General features: G+C 29.0%; 1 protein-coding gene across 1 annotated transcript; it reads left to right on the top strand.

Moving 5' to 3' along the window:
- The first annotated feature begins 15,584 nt into the window (after window positions 1-15,584).
- Window positions 15,585-17,549, top strand: LOC122594339 (nicotianamine aminotransferase 1-like). Its single transcript, XM_043766815.1, has 7 exons — window positions 15,585-15,860; window positions 16,043-16,382; window positions 16,475-16,693; window positions 16,843-16,902; window positions 16,987-17,142; window positions 17,226-17,319; window positions 17,431-17,549. The coding sequence occupies exons 1-7, from the start codon at window positions 15,592-15,594 to the stop codon at window positions 17,547-17,549; spliced, it is 1,257 nt and encodes a 418-aa protein (XP_043622750.1). The 5' UTR covers window positions 15,585-15,591.
- Window positions 17,550-19,625: the final 2,076 nt, after the last annotated feature.

The raw sequence follows: 19,625 nt of genomic DNA, 5'->3' as shown, positions 1-19,625 counted from the left end.
ACTTTTTCATATAAAAATGTGAAATATTTATTTAAAACTATATATGAATAACAAAATTCATTATGATATTACATGTATTATTATTTGGTATATTACAACAATGTATGAAATGATGGCAACGGCTATGGTGCGTCCTGTTAATCTTAAAAATGTACTCAAGATTTTCTGAGTTAAAAGTTAAAACAATATATTAAGTACATTTAGCAAAAATAAGTACGTTAAGTATCGATATTAAAAAACAGACAGCTAAATACGAAAAAAAAAGGTTGATGAAAAAGACTTCAAAGATTCGTAGAATATGTCTTAAAGTCTAAATGATAACTTAATCATACAACAAAATATCATCAACAATTCTTACAGATAGTGTTGATGAACAAATTACAAAAACTTTAGAAAAATTTTAGTATGAAACATTTTTCTCAGTACTAAGTTGCTAATGAATATAAACAAAGTGTTTTGTTTTTAGGATAAAATAAAAAAAACACAAACATATGACCCGTAGTTGTTAGACTATGCACTTGTCAAATCAGACTTTAATAGGTGACCTTCATCCATCTTAAAGTGAGTGCATGTCTATAAAATAAAACCAAACCATTGGAAAAGTGTGTACATCCAATTGTTTCACATAATTATATATTTATAATTTTATGTTTTTCATATAATTCTGATTTATTCACACTTATAGGTATGAACATTTTTTTCAAATATAAATGTGAAAATTATTAAATTTAACGTTTTTTCTCATATTTAATTTAAAAACTATATTTATTAGTGTAAACGAATTGATAAACTTTTTACCCATCTTAAAGATATAAGAGAAATAAGTGTAAGCATACAAGTGTTTAAACTTTAAAAATAAAAATAATTAAACTAATTAAATTGAAAGATGTAATTTCTTGTATTTTAAAAGTAGTAGTAGACGAGTAGTAAAGATATTGAGTTGTGATTAATTAGTGTAATACTAGATTTTAGACCCGTATCCAACACTAGACACAGGATTTATGATATTAACAATATTATATATTTATACATTTAAGTCATAAAAGCTTACAATTTAAAAAAAACACGGTTTTAAGTGTTATATTTTGCAAGTTGTAGTATAATAATCATAGGTTCCTCACTGTCATTATTAGCCTAGACATATTGATGAAATTGTTTGTCGTAGTCATTCCATATGACACATGCTATATATAATAATTTCTCCATTATAATATATTTTGAAACAGATGTACTCATAATGTGATATTATTAAGAAAAATAATTAAGAATTAAAATATAAGCATATTTGTAATCCCGAACTTGACATTCAAGTATATGTATTTCATCATGATGCGCGTTCATAACACGCATATGTTTATTTTCAATCACTTGTTCTATGATAATATGATAGCAATTAGGATTGTTTTTATATTTTTTGATAACAATTAGGACTCTTCTAATATTTGTTAATAAGTCATTAGGTTTTCAAATAATTTTTTTTAGAAAATATTTCATATGTTAAATTTTTTTTATTTAATTAAATGATTGTAAATTTTTAAAAATTCTCTCAAGCTGATGGCTAAAAATAAATATAAAATACGTATTCATGGCTAAAAAGAACGAGTATAAATTATTGATGGAAAACAAAAAAGTGTAAATTAATGAGACTTTTTCTACAAATTAATAGAAATATTAATATAATAATATATTTGGATAATGATTATTAGGATTTTTAATTTGTAATTAATCTAAATGATGACATCATCAAAAGTCAATTTGATGAAATTGAACATGTTATTGGTTAATTAGTCATTAGTTCAACTGTCTTATAATATATATTAATATTAAGATAAGATAGAGCGCACACTTAATGATGTGACAAGAAATGGGTGACTCTTTCCGGTATGTGGCGGCTCGCGGCCTGGAGTGTATTGACTTTCTATCATTAACCTCTCACGGTTACCTTCAAAGCCTCATCAAACTTGTTTAATTACTTTACCATTTTTCTTACATTTTTACTTTTATTATATCGTAAACAAGGGGGGTAAAGTCATGAGTCGTGACTATATAGTCGAGTACATCTATTTAACATATTGACTCATATTGACTTAATAATCACTTTAAAGTTTCGATTGTAAAACCGCGTGAAGATAGGAAGAATCTTGAAAACATATATTGTTAACCATTTAGGCCATGACATACGACTTTTAAAAGATTTAACCTTTTGTTTTAAACTATAAGCTTCTATAGTGTTTAAGTTTTGTTTCGATGCAACGAATTTTAACTTTTATTTGAAAATAATAAATTCAAAGTGAAATGCTACTTATTGAAGCAACATTTCAGGAATGAAGCTTTTAATATTTAAAAATACACGGATACCTCTTATAGTTGCAGTTATAACTACTATATCAAAAATCTTTAAAAATAAAAACTACAGCTTACAGCTCCAATTATAATTTATTGCTACAAGTTATCTAAAAGTTACACTTACCTTTACCAAATATACTTTTTAAGTCTTTAACCAATTAAAAATTTCGTAGAACAATAAAAATATAAATAACGTGTTTTTTTTTGTTGTTGTGGAGAACAGTACGTAAGTCGTGCTCGATGCGGAACTTACAAGGTATTTTCAATTTATTTTCAATTTCATGTATATCCATGCAACTTTTTTGAATATAATTAAGTTCACATTTTAATTATTGGATTGCTACTATTTGTGAGAGAAAAATAAAATGGATTTTCTCGTTTGTTTGTATATTGTACTAGGTACACAACTATAGTTATTTAATTTGATAAAAATACTTTTTGAGTTAATATACTTTGAATTTATTATTAATGGAAATTATTTGAACTAACTGTATTGTATTTTATTTATATATAAAATACAAACTATTGAGTTGAGTTTTTTTTTTTTTTTTAAAGAAAACTTACTCCTATTTATAAATTATATGAATGTCTGATATGTAATCCAATACTCTCGAAAAATTCACTATTAATCCATAATGTATATACATAATTATATAATGAATTTGGGTTGTTTGTTTATGAAATAAATAATAATAATAATAACGTCATTGGGGCGTGATAACAAAAACTTGATGTAACATCGTAGTTTTTTTGGATTGAACCTATTATGTACGTTACTCTTAAATCTTTATATATAATAAAAGAAAATTGCCTTACAAAACTATTTTTAGAAAACAAGCATGTTTATATTTTTTTTCAAAAAATTTTATTTTATTTATGATGTCATATTTAATATTAAATATTTTTAAAGATAAATTGTTCATTAAATACTTATTTTAAAATTTTATTTTCTTTTAAAAATATTTTTATGTTATGTTAATGCAATAGGTACCCATATATCTATAATCCCTTATAAAATATATTGGACCTTCTATTTTAGAAATTCAACAATTTATTGATCAATATCCTCATATTATCCCTAATTCACACGTTACCTCTAATTCTATATCTCTAAACACAATCAGACAAACATTTTACCAAGATATATCTAACACACAGTCACTTTTTTCTCTTCGTCCTATTTACACACACGCATATCGATTCCCCCACTGTTTTGTATTATTATCACCGTTTAACCGTCGTAACGCGCAAACACCAACCCTCGTTGGAAAAATAGGATCATTGTATATAACAAGTTTTTTTGAATGTGGGATGTGCGGTGGAGACTCTAAGGTCGCGTTTGGTTCACAGAATTTGATGGAATCCGATGGAATTTGAATTGGATTTCATTTCTTAGTGCCTTTGGTTATTCAAAGAAGGAGAAATATCATTTCATAGGAATGTAAACATTCCATCATTTGCTGGAATCTCCATTCCTTGGGGATGAAGTAAGGAATTTCAATCCTTACGTCACTTGAAAAATCAAAAATCAAATACATTCCGTCAAATTTCATTCCTTCAAATTCTAATATAAAATCTAAATTTATTTCTTCCAAAAACATTCATGAACTAAAGACGCTGATAGTTAGATTAATATCATATGTTTGGAAATAACCATAACAATATAGGGTATAAAGCTTCACTAAATTAAATAACTCAGTTAGCCATTATTTTTTTAGGATATATCCACATATACCTCACTACCTCAGTGTTTTTTTTGTTCTCTAAAGAAAACGATCTACTCCTATTATTTTTTATAGTATTTTTAGTTTTATACACATGAGATTTGAGGCGTAAAAGCTCGGTCTTTTTCATTGACAAAATTGTGGGCCTTGGCCCATGAATTCTCCCGGAAAGCCACGTGTAAGTGTAATATAATGAGTTAATGGTTGTTTAAGCTATCGTGCTTCCACCGTTCTACGTGTAAAATCCTTTTTCTTTTAATATTTCTTAATCCTTGGTATTCGATACCAAAGTACACATCATCATACAGTGGCGGATCTAAGATTCATAGAGACAAATAGCTCAATTTTTTTTATTGATGGTCTTATATCGACGTAAAATAACGATACCGATTAAATTGTTACGATTTTTTTAGGATTTTTGGCTATTTTTAATGATTGTTAAGAGTTTTTGACACTTTGATAGTTTTCATATATCATTTAATTGGACAAGTACGTCTTTATGAACTATATTATTAGGATAATCTTTTGAAAGTTTTGAAATAATTACATAGACGGGTATATATCCCATATTTGTTTGACCCGTAGTACCAATAAATAATACATCGTTTTCCAAAAAAATTACACTACATGGATATAGCGGACCTATAGCTCGGGCTACCCGTATGTCATCATACAATGATAAAGATCTGCACATAATATAGATTACGAACCATTTTTTATTTTTTGAAAATGATAGTAAGTTGTAATAAAAATAAATAAATAAAAAAATAGTAAGTACGTTGTAATAATTGTATACCATTGTTTCCAAATATAGTACATAGATGGATATTTTTGACAATATGAAAATAATAATAATATAATAATAATAATAATAATACTGTATATATGTATAAGAGGAGTGCTATAAATGTATGTTGTGTATGTAGTGTATATCTACCTGCAAACGGGTATGGAGTAAAGCTTAGGCAAATATGAATACAGTGTAGGCCATACTTTTCTTACCATATACTTTTTTAATTTTTGCCCCATATATATTGTGAAATGTATAGAAAGATAGATGACATCCTAACAAATCGTCCACAATTAGTTTCGAAGAAGATACATATCATGATAGATAACATAATTTTATGATCTTCTTGACATTGCTCTTAGAACCATTACAATATATACCCAAAAGTCCAAAACAAGTGGTAATAGATAAGATTGATCGAGAACTCGAATTTTATCTTATTTGTATCTTTGGCCTCATTGTAAATAATGAATAAATGTAAGATAAATAAAATAAAAGGTAATGACGAATCATTTTATGTTAACACATTTTGCTGCACTGCTAAAATTTCCGTAGTTACAAAATTACAAAAGTTTACTAGAGGTACCATCAGTATTCCATTCAAAAGTTTACTGGGATTTTTGAATTTGGTTTTTGGTTAAGTTTGTAACGAGAACCTAACTATATATTTGGTTTTACGTTTGGTTATGAGTATGTGATAATGAATTTGATTAAACCAATAGCTTATATTATTATGTATGTTTTAAAATATACAATTTATTTTATATAGATCATTATTAATGTACTTCTTACCTTTAATGTTTATTGTAGATTAGAAAGAACATATGGACAAACAACAATGAAGAATTTTTAATAATCATGACAAATAAGAGTTTTTTTTTTCTATCACTTTTTAAGACTAATTTCTTTTATGATGACTATGTTACTTATAATTCATTTTGTATTTGAATATTTGTTTCATCACTTTTGAAGACTAATTTCTTTTATAATGATTATGTTACTTATAAATCATTTTGTATTTAAAATCTAAATTTTACTATTTTGGTGAAAAAATGGGATTGTTAACCTATTTTAGTTGAATACTAACTTAAATAGAAATGGTGAATTTGTGTATTTCATATTTGTTTTTTTTTTTTGTTTTAAATCAAAACCAAATTGAATTCTAACTTGGTTTCGGTTTTTAACTTTTCCTTATTTTGAATTAAGTTCTGGTTCAGTTTTGTCTTTGAAAAGTGAAAGAAAAAACCCAGAAAACTCAAGCGGAATACACTGAATAACAGAAAGGCAACTTTTGAGGAGAATGGGCCTTCGAATTATATGTAAACTAATAAATAAGGGTTTTCTTATAACGATTTTGGAACCCATTTAGTGGCCACTCTATGATATTTACTTAGATAGAACGTAACGTAAATCCTCTTGTGAGAAATCCATATATATGTTAATCAGGCCACCTTAGTGGTCGTTTATTATGTTTTACATCTTTAACTACCTTACCTATTTTTTGTGATATGCAAGTAATTAAAATCATGGATTATAGGGAGTTTTAATATATCGTTTCCTAATCTTTTTAACCAGTGACGTCCCTGAGAATTCAAGTGTCCAGCCTGAGACGGGAAAAAAGTGTCCCCAACTTTTAGGAATCCAACTATATGAGCAAAATATTTTTATACTATTGAGAAACTCGCCTAGCATTCTTCATAGTAAATTGGTTGTTTTATTTTATCTAAAACCTTTACATATAATATATATATATATATATATATATAATTTTTAAAATTTTTGTGCTCCTCAAAAATGTGCCCCGACCGGATGTCTTGCTTCGCCCCTCCGGGCCTCCCATGTTCTTGACTGTGATAAGATCAGGAATTGGATGAAGTGTTATTGTTGAATTCATTTTCTCTTTGGATCCTTTTTACATTTGTACTTCCTTTGCCCCCTTTTTCTGTTTTGGATCAAGACGATTTTTATTGTACGAGAGATAGTACCCGTGCGTTGTGGCGGTGAGATGGCGGGGGTGATAGGTTAAGTCATAGAGTATGAAGCCAAATGATTTTAGCCGTCCGGGCTCCGCCCTCAGATTTAAAAATTCGTCGAAAGTATATCGAATGACATCTCTAATGAAAGAACATAAAATTTTAAGAACACCCCTATAATTTTTATAATTTATCGATATACGATTTTTAAGATGAAAGATTTTGAATGAATTAGAAAAATAAAATGATTTTTGGAAGAGAGAGAAAAAATTAATGGTTGAGATTTGAGGAGAGAAAAATGAATGGTTGAGATTTAAGAGTATTATATGTATATTCATGGTTGCAAATATCGGCCGATATATCGGTGATATATCGGTGATATATCGGATATCGGCCTTCAACTGATACGATATATAGGTTATCGGCTGAACTTATCATTTCGGTCAAATGTCGGTCAATATCAGTCAATATCGGCCAATATCGATCAAAAAAGTTGACTTTTTTTTCTTCTTTTTTTAAACCAAAAATAGGATTTCTGACTTTAAGTTAAAAAGGTATGTAAAATTTGCTTCATAACATAGCAATTAAGATTAAAGGTATGTAAAGTTATGTCAAATTGTATATATATTGTTAGTTTATATATATATATATATATATATATTTAGATGAATTCATTTACAATTTAGGGTATCCGATATATCTTCGACATATTCCCGACATATCCGATATATCGTATATCAGGGGTCGGCCGATACGATACTGAAACCGATATTTACAACCTTGGGTATATTAAGTAGAGATGTTTATATTAGTGAATAGAAATAAGGGGTAATTTAAGTAGTTTAATTATTTAATTGAGTTTTAAAAAATAGGGCAAAATGTTTTATAAGATAGATAGTATAAGTATAAGTATTAGACTAGTTGTTCTAACATAAAAAATTGTCCTACACTTGCTTTTAATTTTTCCCCCTAATTTCAATTTTGGTTAGGATTTTTGTTTAATACGAATGCACTCCATAATGCACTCCATGAATGCTAATGATGTTTTGAGAATCATTGAGGTTCTCATCCCGATAAGACAAGATTTATATTAATCACCTATGTAATTAAACTAAGTTAAAGAGTGTGAGTCTTGACTGCAGGTCAGTCAGCAGTACCTTTTTGCACTCTTGTAAAATTCCCAAACATATAGGACTAAACATCATTATAATGTGTCTAAAGAGCCAATAAAAACTAGCTAATTTAGATGCCTGCCTTTTCTTGGGACCTTTTTTCCACTTGCACAAACTTTCATATTCATGCTTGTTTGTAGCTCAGTTGGTGCCACTACTGGTCAACTGAAAATACACCCTTATTCGACGTACTCAAAAATAATTAATTTACTGAAGTTTTTTTCGTTATAAACAATTGGTAAAATAATGCCACTTATTTATTTATATAATCTAATAATTCTTAAAAAAGGGTACGTGAGATAAGTGAAACAAACATTGATAAAAACATTTTCAGTTTGATGAGCATGAAAATGGATATGATTGTGTTTTGGTGTATGTGCCCACCTTCATAATTATAATGACATTTTTCTTAACATAGCTAGGTTTATAATTACCATTGATTATCACATAAAGTTTATTATATTAGCAATTCTTAATTCTTTTGTTCAACTTTATAATATGTATTATGTATATATGTATCCTTCTAAGATTGCCATTTACAATTAACTTAACACTGGTTTAATAAGGTGTATATCAATCAGACAGAGTTTATCCTATCTAAGATATGACAAGAAATAGCTTTCTAAATCGGGATTCAATGCATTCAATTCGTGGATTGTGGCTCGAGGATGTCACTGCTTATGCATACATAGATTTCAATAAGATTAACGATGAACGCATTAAGAAACACCTGGTTAATTAGTTGCAAAAAGAAATTCAAGCAAGCTTAATTTGTTCTGTCTAGAAAATTTAACTAAGCTTGCCATGGCAGAGTCTACATACTACACATTGACAGAGAATTCATGTGGAACTATTGCAAGTTACTGAAACAAGAACAGGAAGGTGCTAATAACGTGCATAAAAAATTTGTATCTTCCATATCAAAAGCTCACATATAAATTTTATGGTAAATAACTAATTAATTAACGCACCTCAACTACTGCCTTTAAGGCTGCATTTAGCAAAACCCATAAGAATAAGTTATCAATTTTAATTGTCCAATATTAAGTACCTCTAAGTATTGGATTTAATTGAATTCGGCATTCAAATTAATTAACTCCTTGAAGAAGGCAATTTGAGTTCATGACGTGCTGTTTGCTTCAGGCATATATTATGTGATGACCTAATGATCCATCAACATATAGGCTTTGGGTTTAGACTAAGCGGAGTGGGAGCCAGAAAAGGGCGAACCTCCTCCTTTTCGGCCCTAGTTCGCCCCCAACACTACCCCCTCATGCCCAAAGAACTTGAGGGTTCACCCATTTGTGTTTAACCAGCCTAAAATTCAAAACAAAAAACCCACTCCACCAATCAAGACAAATAACCCACCACTCCCTCATGCGACATGGCACAAGTAGTATCACTCTCCAAAATACACTCATTTTCACCTTTTTCGAAAGACAATTCTTTCTACCCCACATGTTACATAGTGTAAGTCACCCCATCCTCCCTCCATCACCACTCCTCTTGGTCTTAAGTTCCATTATGAACAGTTATGAATATGTGTGTATTTGTATGATTTTTTAAATTTAATTATCTAACCAAAAAAAAAACCTATGGAGTAGGACGGATGATAGAATTTTGAAAATCAGTTGTTCTCATTATAACATACTTTCATATTTGATATAATAATCTTATCTCATTAAAGTTTTAAAGTTTTAACAATTGCATAGGTTACACTTTGTAAAACTAATTAATGTAATTAGGGCATATGAAATAAATATCTGGAATTGTAGCAAGGATTTTATCGATGGTTTGATTTAGCAAATTGATATTGGAATATGCTTATATTAACCCCGTTTCATGGTAATTCAGTACTTCAGTACTCTGGCTAAAATGTTGAGAGCACTACCGAAGTATTACACCGTGTTAGTCATACCTCATAAAATGTTGAGAGCACTACCGAAGTATTACACCTGTACATTAGAAAATTTACAATATATTATCATTGAATATTGAACTATATATCGTTATACAAAGGATGTTTTTTTTCTTAAAACGGTAGAAACTTTATTGATAACAAAAAGACCAACTAGCAAGTACTAGAGTTCAAGATACAATAAGTACAAGAAATACAAATCTAGCATACAACATTTACACAACTAGATTCATCCGGTAACTTAAACTGCTAAAACCGTTAAGGGGTTGAAAAAATTTGTGTCGGTTACAATTACCCGAGACACAAGAAAAAAACCCCTTGTTAAAGGTCGAGCCGCCGGTTTTCACTTTCAGAGATTTTTGACACGGTCTCAAACAAATCACGAGAAGCTAGCAAGGTGTCTAGACAATAGAAAAAGACGACATATATATAGGACAAAAACCATGCGAACACATCAAGACGACCAGCTTAATCACATTAGTTGAAGAAGAAAATTGAGAACTCATCCACCGTTACACATTATAGGTACATTCTAGTCAATTGACGATTTGTGTTTACCCCACCTTCTCACATAGAGATATTGACATTGTTCACCTTGATTTCTTTCACTCAATCTCCTCTTTTCATTTTGAAATGTTGTAGACATATTTGAAGTTTTAACCATTTGTTAACTTACATGTAACGGTTTAACCAGAACTTTTGCTCATGACTGGTTCTAACCATTTTTTATTGTCTCCCCAAGTTATTTGTCTATAACAGAATTCGAACATAAGACTCCTTGTAAACCATTTAATAATGGTTATATAAAATGAAATATATATTTTTCTATTATATCATTATATATCCAATAACTATCTGTACGTTATGAAGAATCTCAAACCAAATTTACATTTTGTTTAAGAAGAAAAGAACCAATTAACTCGGATAATAAAGAAGCAATTTGGGGTGACTTGGACTTGGAGTGGATTTTTGATGATGCGTAATGACTTGCTAAGGACCCACAAAGATCTTCATAGGGATTTGTGTCCTCATAAATATACCACATATGAAGCTATGAGTACTCTCGTGAAGGGCCATGCTAACAACTTTATATCTAGATGTGCCTCCTAAATGGAATTCTTTTCACACTCAACAGGATTCATAAGAGGTTCATCTGCATCCACTTATAACATCACCACCACCACCATAACTTCGAAATTTTCTTATGTTGTTTACTATATATAGGTTGATTAAATGATCGATACCAGCAAACGCATAAATAACTTTAGGTTTTTTAAATATGTATATTTGTACTTTGTAGGTTTGCTATATGATCCTTCAACATAAATACAATACTAACTTTTCATCAAGAATGCTTGAACCTTTAACTAATTAAATAAAAGAAAATTTTAAACCACTTTATCTATTATTCAACATCAAGGACCATATGATTTTTATGAAAAAGATCGGTTATGAATTTATGATACTACTTAAGCTAGTGTTTATGTCTTTATACAAAGAAAAACTTAAGGTAGTAAACATATTTTTTTTCTCTGCATATTACGGTACCTAGTAAACATTTTCAATGTGAAAATTTTGGACGGCCCATTTTATTCATGAAAAGACAGAAAGTATAAATAAATGAATATCATACAAATTTGAAACTGAACAATGAGAAATGTGCTTACACTAACATATCAATGATGGGTTTCCTTCCTTAAGAAAATGATTAGCAATCTTAAGCAGCATAGGACGGTTCTTTTCCTACAAAACTATAATTATGATCGGTCATTTTATTATAGCTTTAAATTCCTTTATGCATTTAAAAAAGGTGAATAAAAAGTATATTCTAATCCCAATTGGAGTAAAAATAATATAAATATTTGATTCTAGAAGACATAACTAATATGATACGACGATTTGACGACTTGATTAAATTTCAGTGTAATTGTGTAAAGCACATAATTAAAGATCATGGCTTGTGAATTGTGATCTTGTCAAAAGAATAATCAGCTTGATGGACCTATAGGTTTGTTCAGCTATGTCCAGCCTTAGATGATTCAACCAGCCCCAAAGGCCTACATGGATTTTGTTAGGGCCATATCTATATGCTATTTGGACTTTAAATAGGGCCGACCCTCTTTCAGTGTAGCCCGCTGATAGATTGATTTATATTTATCAGACTTGATAGACTATTTTCTTTACATTAATTATTTACACTATTTATCGTTGGCACCATCCCGCCACCACCACTACGGTATAGCATTTCACAGGAACCCCGCTAGTTTAGTTAATATATAGATATAGATATATTAAAGGCTATTTTATCAATAAAATTCGTTTTCAACAAAACGTTTATTTTACAAATATTTTTATAGGGTAAATAGTCATGAACGTTATAAAATAGCATATGTTAGGTTTATTTTTTAGGATTCAAATTTTTGAATTTGTTAAAACTTGTAAGTGTTGATGTTCAGTTACACAAAAATAATCGAATTGTCAAAGTTTATTTGACATGTAGCAAGTATAGCTTATAATATAAGTTTACTAGTACTAATGTCCGTACGATATACATTAGCTATATAGATTGTATTATAAAGGAAGTTCATATATGCTATATACATGAATCGTGAATATAAAATAAATTATGGTCAAAGTAAACCGATGATGGAAGCTAAGTTATAATAAACAGTATTGAGTAATGATATATATAAGCTTAAGTGAATATAAGGTTGTCCGCTATATAAGATTAGGTATGGAACCCCTTACATAATAATTTTTTAATATTTGTTGAATTTTAATTAAATCACATGGCCCTATGAATTTTATGGATTAAAAAAAATAATATGTGAGTGTTCCACACCTAAGCTTAGGTACCTAACAACCTTATATTCTCATCCCCCTATATATAATATATGATTAGTTAAAGTTTTGGATTTTAAATTTTTGCAATCACATCAAAATCGAAACTTGTAAGCATAGTGGATGACGGCAAATAACCTTGTGATTTCGGATCGTAAACTCAAATTTTTGGAGTCTTCATATTAATAACTTATTATTATAAGTAATATAAGTAATAAGAGTGGAATAATTGAAAAAGAAAGGTGACAATTTTATTATTGAGAAAACAATCAATCAAATAAGGTTATAATGTATTTTGTATTTATAAGCCAAGAGTTAGAGTTTAATTCTAAGTCTAATATGGAAATTGAATCTATATACCATTAGAAAAGTTAATTTAATAAAATAAATAAATTAAAATGACACATATCTCGATCAAGGATTATGTCATGTGGCGTTTCAAGAATATCTCAATACTGTTTTAGTTAATTGGTAGATGTGAAATCATTTTTGTATATGTTCAAATTTAGTTTTTATATGTTAAAATTAATTTACTCTTATTGTAATTATAAGATAAATAATTGTAAAATATATAAATAGTCAATCATTATATATGAGGTTAGTTAGACTAGTTTAAATAATAGAATACATATACAAATTTACTCATGTTTCACCCATACATATACAATTAATGTAGATTTTTTAAAGTTGTAATAATAATTTTATAGGTAAAGTTAGACAAATCTTAATTCTTGGATCAAAATCAAAGATTAAAATTGAAAAAAAAAAAATCAAATTTGAATCATAATGTTTGATTTTAATCCGGTAGTTGAGATTCCTCCAATTTTACTTATGAAGTTATTATAACTTTAAAACCTTATCGATTAATATATATATTAAAAAGGAAAGTACAGATTTACTTGTAAAGAATAGTGAACTTCTTATTTTTTTTATTTTCATCACAATATTTTGACTCTTTACACTTTTAACACTAAACTTTTATATCTTTTTATTTTTCTTTTATTTTGACAACAAATATTCTATTTTTTTAGTTTTCACCACAGTATTTTAATTAATTACATTTTTAGCACTAAACTTCTATATTTTTTTACAATACTTTAGCTCTTTTCACTTTTAGGACTAAAATTTATACTTTTAATTTTCTTTCTTTTTATTTTTACCATAACACTTTAACTGTTTACATTTTTAGTATTTAATTTTTATACCTTTTTATTTTCTTTTATTTTCACCACAAATTTTTTTTTATTTTATTTTCACCTCAATACTTTAACTCTTTACACTTTTAGCGCCAAACTTTTATAATTTTTGATTTTCTTTTATTTTTACCACAAACTTTTTATTCTTTTTTATTTTCATCACAATACTTTAACTCTTATCACTTTTAGCACTAAATTTTATACTTTTTGGTTTTCTTTTATTTCACCACAACATTTCAGCCTCTTATACTTTTAACACTAAGCCTTTATACATTTTGATTTCCTTTTATTTTCACCACAACATTTTAGCCTCTTACACTTTTAGGTTTTAGCACTAAACTATTATGCGAACTACTTTTCCCTTCACACATAAAGACTGTTCGTTTTTTAACAGTCATGTGCAAAGAATAATAACATTTTTATTCTTTTATTTTTACTACAACATTTTAACCCATTACACTTTCAGCACTAAACTTTTATACTTTTTATTATTTTTTTATTTTTACCACAACATTTTAGCCTCTAACCCTTTTAGCACTAAACTTTTATACGAACTACTTTAACTTTCACACAAAACTTTTATTGTTCATTTTTAAGCGACGAATGTCAATTTTTGTTTTATTCTTAATCATTTAAATAAGGGATTAGTTTCCTGAAATATAACTATCTTTGATCGAATGTCTATAGTAGGAAAAAACTAAATTTATGTGTATTGTATGTAAGCAACTTGAAAAAATGTTTATTGTATGTAAGAAAACATACGTGGCAACCATATACAGGTGCCACTTGTAAGATTTTAATTGGTTGAAACGAAATTCTTACATACAATAAACATTATTTCAAAGTTGTTTACATACAATATACATAGCTTTAGTTATTTCCTACTATAGACATTCGTTCAAAGTTTCTTACATTCGAGGGAACTAATCCCTTTAAATAATACATGTTTTCTTCAAAAAGTTTGTGTTATGTTAACCTCGATCCATGAACGCACATCTATTTGTAACTCATTATTTCATCATTATCGAAATGTCGTAACTAATATACTTATTTCTATACATTTTGTTATTTCTATCAAAAATTTATTTTAATAGATTTAAATAATTTAGTCTATTAAATCGTAACAAATATAATATTTTCCAGGGCAACGCCCGAGTAACATATCTCGTTATACATGGATCCTCATGTTTCACCCATAGCATATGAATAGAACATGTGACTCTATCACCATCATGGTCACAAATGTATCGAACATGTGACTCTATCACCATCATGGTTGAATAAATTGATAAATGACAATTTGTATAATGTTTTTCAGGTTTCATGCGTAGTATCACCATCATGGTTGAATAAATTGATAAATGACAATTTCCATAATGTTTTTCATGTAGTATATTTACGACGCTAACATAACATATGATCCATCATCATCATGAGATGCTCAAAAACTTGTTGGCTAGCTAAAAACATGAAAAATAACACGTACATTACATGCCTATATGGCTATATATATAAGTAGTGCCCAGCAATCAGCATGAGAATCAAATTTAATTAGTAAAACTCGGCCTACACATCACACCAATTACTTAACTTCCTATTAAAACATAATCAAAGGGGCCGGGGGGAGAAACATGAAGAAGAAGCCAGAGTGGGGTTTCAAGGAAAACCAAGAACTTCATGCGGCTGCAGCTTTCACAATTAGAAACATCCTTGAAGCCATCATGGGAAACATCGATGAATCACGAACCGGGAAAACGATGATTCATCTTGGACATGGTGATCCTTCTGTTTATCCCTGCTTTCGTACAACCACCATTGTCCAAGATGCACTCATTGAATCCATTCGATCTGCCAAGTTCAATTGTTATCCTGATGGCGTGGGGATTGATGTTGCAAGAAGGTTAAGTTTGTAAAATATACCCATGCACTTTTCTTTTAACCATATATAGCCATTGGATGAAATTATACCTATAAGTGTCATGTTTTGAAATTTTTAAAGTCTAACTTTTTCTTAAATAATTTTGGTATGTTACTATTTATTTATTTTGTGCAATAATATAATATTCACGTACGTACGTACAGGGCAATTGCAAAGTATCTATCGAGAGATCTTCCCTACTTGTTATCAAGTGATGATGTTTTCCTAACTGTTGGAGCAAACCACGCTATTGAAGTATTGTTAACCGTTCTTGCTCGCCCTGGAGCAAATATTCTTTTCCCAAAACCTAATTATCCTATTTATGAAGCACGGGCCAGATTTAGTGAGCTGGAGGTCCGCCACTATGATCTCCTTCCTGATCAAGGTTGGGATGTTGATCTTGATGGTGTTAAAGCCTTGGCAGACGAAAATACGGTGGCTATTGTTCTCATCAACCCAGGGAATCCTTGTGGAAATGTATTCTCATCTGAGCACATGAAAAAGGTGCATGTTGTTAATAATGCTAAGTACTAATTAACTCGCTGTTAAGAAAGAAATAACATGTTATTTTTTTTATTTTTTTTTCACTATAAAAGATAGCTGAGACGGCAAGAGAACTTGAGATTATGGTGATAGCGGATGAAGTGTACGCCCATCAAGTTTACGGGCCAAAACCATTTATTCCCATGGGGGTGTTTGGGGATATAGCACCCGTTGTGACTCTTGGGTCATTATCCAAACGATGGATCGTTCCAGGTTGCCGTTTTGGTTGGATTGCATTAACTGATCCTGCTGGCATTCTTCAACAAACTGGGGTTAACTATTTTCTCTGTTACTTTAATTCATAATTCTCACCAATTAAGCTAGCTAGCAGCATGTTTAAATTATATATACGTGTATTCATCTTTTGACCTCAAGTTTTTTCGGTTAGTCTTAGATTTATACATATGTTTGGTCATGTCAGATTGGTGCTTGCCTCAAGAGTTGTCTAACTATTTCTGCAGATCCTCCAACTATAATTCAGGTATATATATGATAGATTCCTCAATCATGCAATTGTTATTATTATTATTAACAACTTATTAAATTATAATGTACGTATCTACAGGGAGCGATTCCTAGTATCATTGAAAACACATCAAAATCTTTCTTCTTGAATATCAACAAGTTGCTTAAGGAGGCAGCCGACCTGTTTTATGAAGCACTTAAGGAGATACCCCTTGTTACATGCCCATACAAACCAGAGGGATCCATGTTCGCAATGGTAATTAATAATCGAACCCCCAAATTTCCTTTGATAAGAAATCTGAAATTGAAACTTATTTCAGTACATATACGTTTATACAGGTAAAGTTAAACATATCAGCTTTTGACGATATAGTCGATGATACAGACTTTTGTATGAAGTTAACTAAAGAGGAAGCGATGATCCTTTTTCCTGGTAAAAGCTAGCTAGACCAATTAATCCTCATTTGCATATAACAAACTAATTATATAATAATATTCATTAAATATATTACTAATATGACTTTCTACTTATCATTGTATGCAGGGGATGCAGTTGGTTTGAAGAATTGGGTTCGAGTGAGTATTGGAACAGAGAAAAAAGTGCTTGAAGATGCAATTGCAAGGCTCAAAGAATTTTGCATCAGACATACAAAAACTAATTAGTAAAATAAACATATGTTTGTCTCAAATGGAAAATTGATTGAGAAACCGAATAATGAATAATATTCTACTTAAGCTGCATTAGAACCTTCATCATAGTCTATCTTGTATGGAACTCTGCTTTGTGGTATTGAAGAATTTTTCATTTTATTTATTATGATTATGATTATTTTAACTTTTATCTTATTTCCCTTTATGATTAGATATATATTCTTACTAGTGGTAATATCGGACTATTTATGAATATTATGGATGATTACACCTTTTGTATAGAAACTGAAAATAAAATAAAAAAGAATATATATATATATATAGGGAAAAGTAAATATGGAGCTATTATACACCTTTGGGTGAAAAACCCCCCACATACTAATTTTTTAATATTTTAAATAAATGTTTGGGCCTTATTTTTTTATGTTTTAAAAAATATATGTGATAGGTTTTTCACCCAACTTATGTGTCTAACAGCCTCATATTCTTTCCCCCTTATATATATTACAATTGAACTATTGAAAATCATATGAGTTAGATCAGCGGTCGAAGCATTTGCTTCTGGAAACGGAGATCAAGGGTTTGATTCTCGTATCTTACAAGGCTGGAGGTCCTTTTCTATTTGGTAACAACCTCTCTACCAAAGGTAGAGTAAGGCTATATATATCTCAACCTCGCTATACACCGTCGAAGAAAGTATTGAGACACAAAATTTATAAAAGATGTCATTAGTAGTCACTTTACAATTGAACTATTGAAGTGCCTATAGTAACGTTTGGCTTTTTCATATGTTTCCCACTGATTTTTGAGTTTTTGAGTTTTTACCATAATTAAGATTTTCTTTTTATTATTATCTTTTCCTCCTTGAAATGTATATCATTTTGTTATTTGTCATCAGCATTTGGGTTTTGGCCACAAGTATTTTGCTCTTTAAATGCGTATCATTTTGCCATCATATAAATTACAACATTTCATGCACAAATTATATCATTTCAAAGCCAATTAATTAATATTACGATAACAACAACTACTAGACATTTAAGACTTCTTAATTACTTTTCTTTTTTCCTTTTTGTCTTTTGTCATGCTATTCTATAACGTTTAGTTTATAAATATGTACAATTCATTTTGATTTGGAATATTTTCATTTGTATCGTTTAGCTACTTTTAATTAGCTAGCTAGGATACGTAATAACAAAACAACTTTTAGTTTGGTTTTTAATTTTGATATTAGACTTTTAGGTTTTTCTTATTAGTATACTAAATTTAGCCCCTGTTAAATTTACGGGTTTTTTTACAGTATATTCAAAATAGTATACTAAATATGAGTTGTGATTATTTAATAGCTATTAAGTCAGTTGTCTTATAATATATACTAAATTAATATTAAATTAAGAAAATTTTAATATTTATTATCTCCCACCAACGAGTGGGTATATAACGCTAGTTATGTATTTATATTAAACGAGGATAATAGCTTTCGATAGAGAAGGAGATCGATGGGGGAACAAGATTTTATAAAATCTATTTCAACTCTGCTCTAATAGAGAAGGAAATGAGAATATGCAATGCATGCATAACATCATATTTTATAATCGGATTTAGCCAATGATGCTATATATATAGATACAAAACGACAACCAGCCCTAGATCATCGCTAAAATATGTAATTATATAAGACATGTCTTGTTTCTTATGTCTTAAAATAAGCATTTATAGTTAAATATCAACTATGGATCCATATTCATGTGGTTATAGTATGTCAATCTTATGTTTAAATAATGATTTGTATGACATAACCAAATGGGTTGAAACATGTTGTGTTCTAGGATGTTTCGTCTTAAGATCTATCAGGGTATTTCCAAGTGTTTCTTGATTAAATTAAGAAAAAGACTTATGGATTAAATACTAGTACATGTAGTGTTAAGAGTACAAATCAAAATAAAATAATCTATACTGAGGCAATTGCATCCGTAAATCAAGATCTATGTATGTTAGAAGCAATGCAAAACATTGTCAGATTTTGTCCTCTTGTACTAATATAAACCATTTGACATGCTTTGTCTAATTTTTGTTAATCATGATTAG

Source organism: Erigeron canadensis, chromosome 1 (genome assembly GCF_010389155.1).
Source record: "Erigeron canadensis isolate Cc75 chromosome 1, C_canadensis_v1, whole genome shotgun sequence".
In the NCBI taxonomy this organism is placed as follows: Eukaryota; Viridiplantae; Streptophyta; class Magnoliopsida; order Asterales; family Asteraceae; genus Erigeron; species Erigeron canadensis.
This window is presented reverse-complemented; position numbering and strand designations above follow the sequence as displayed.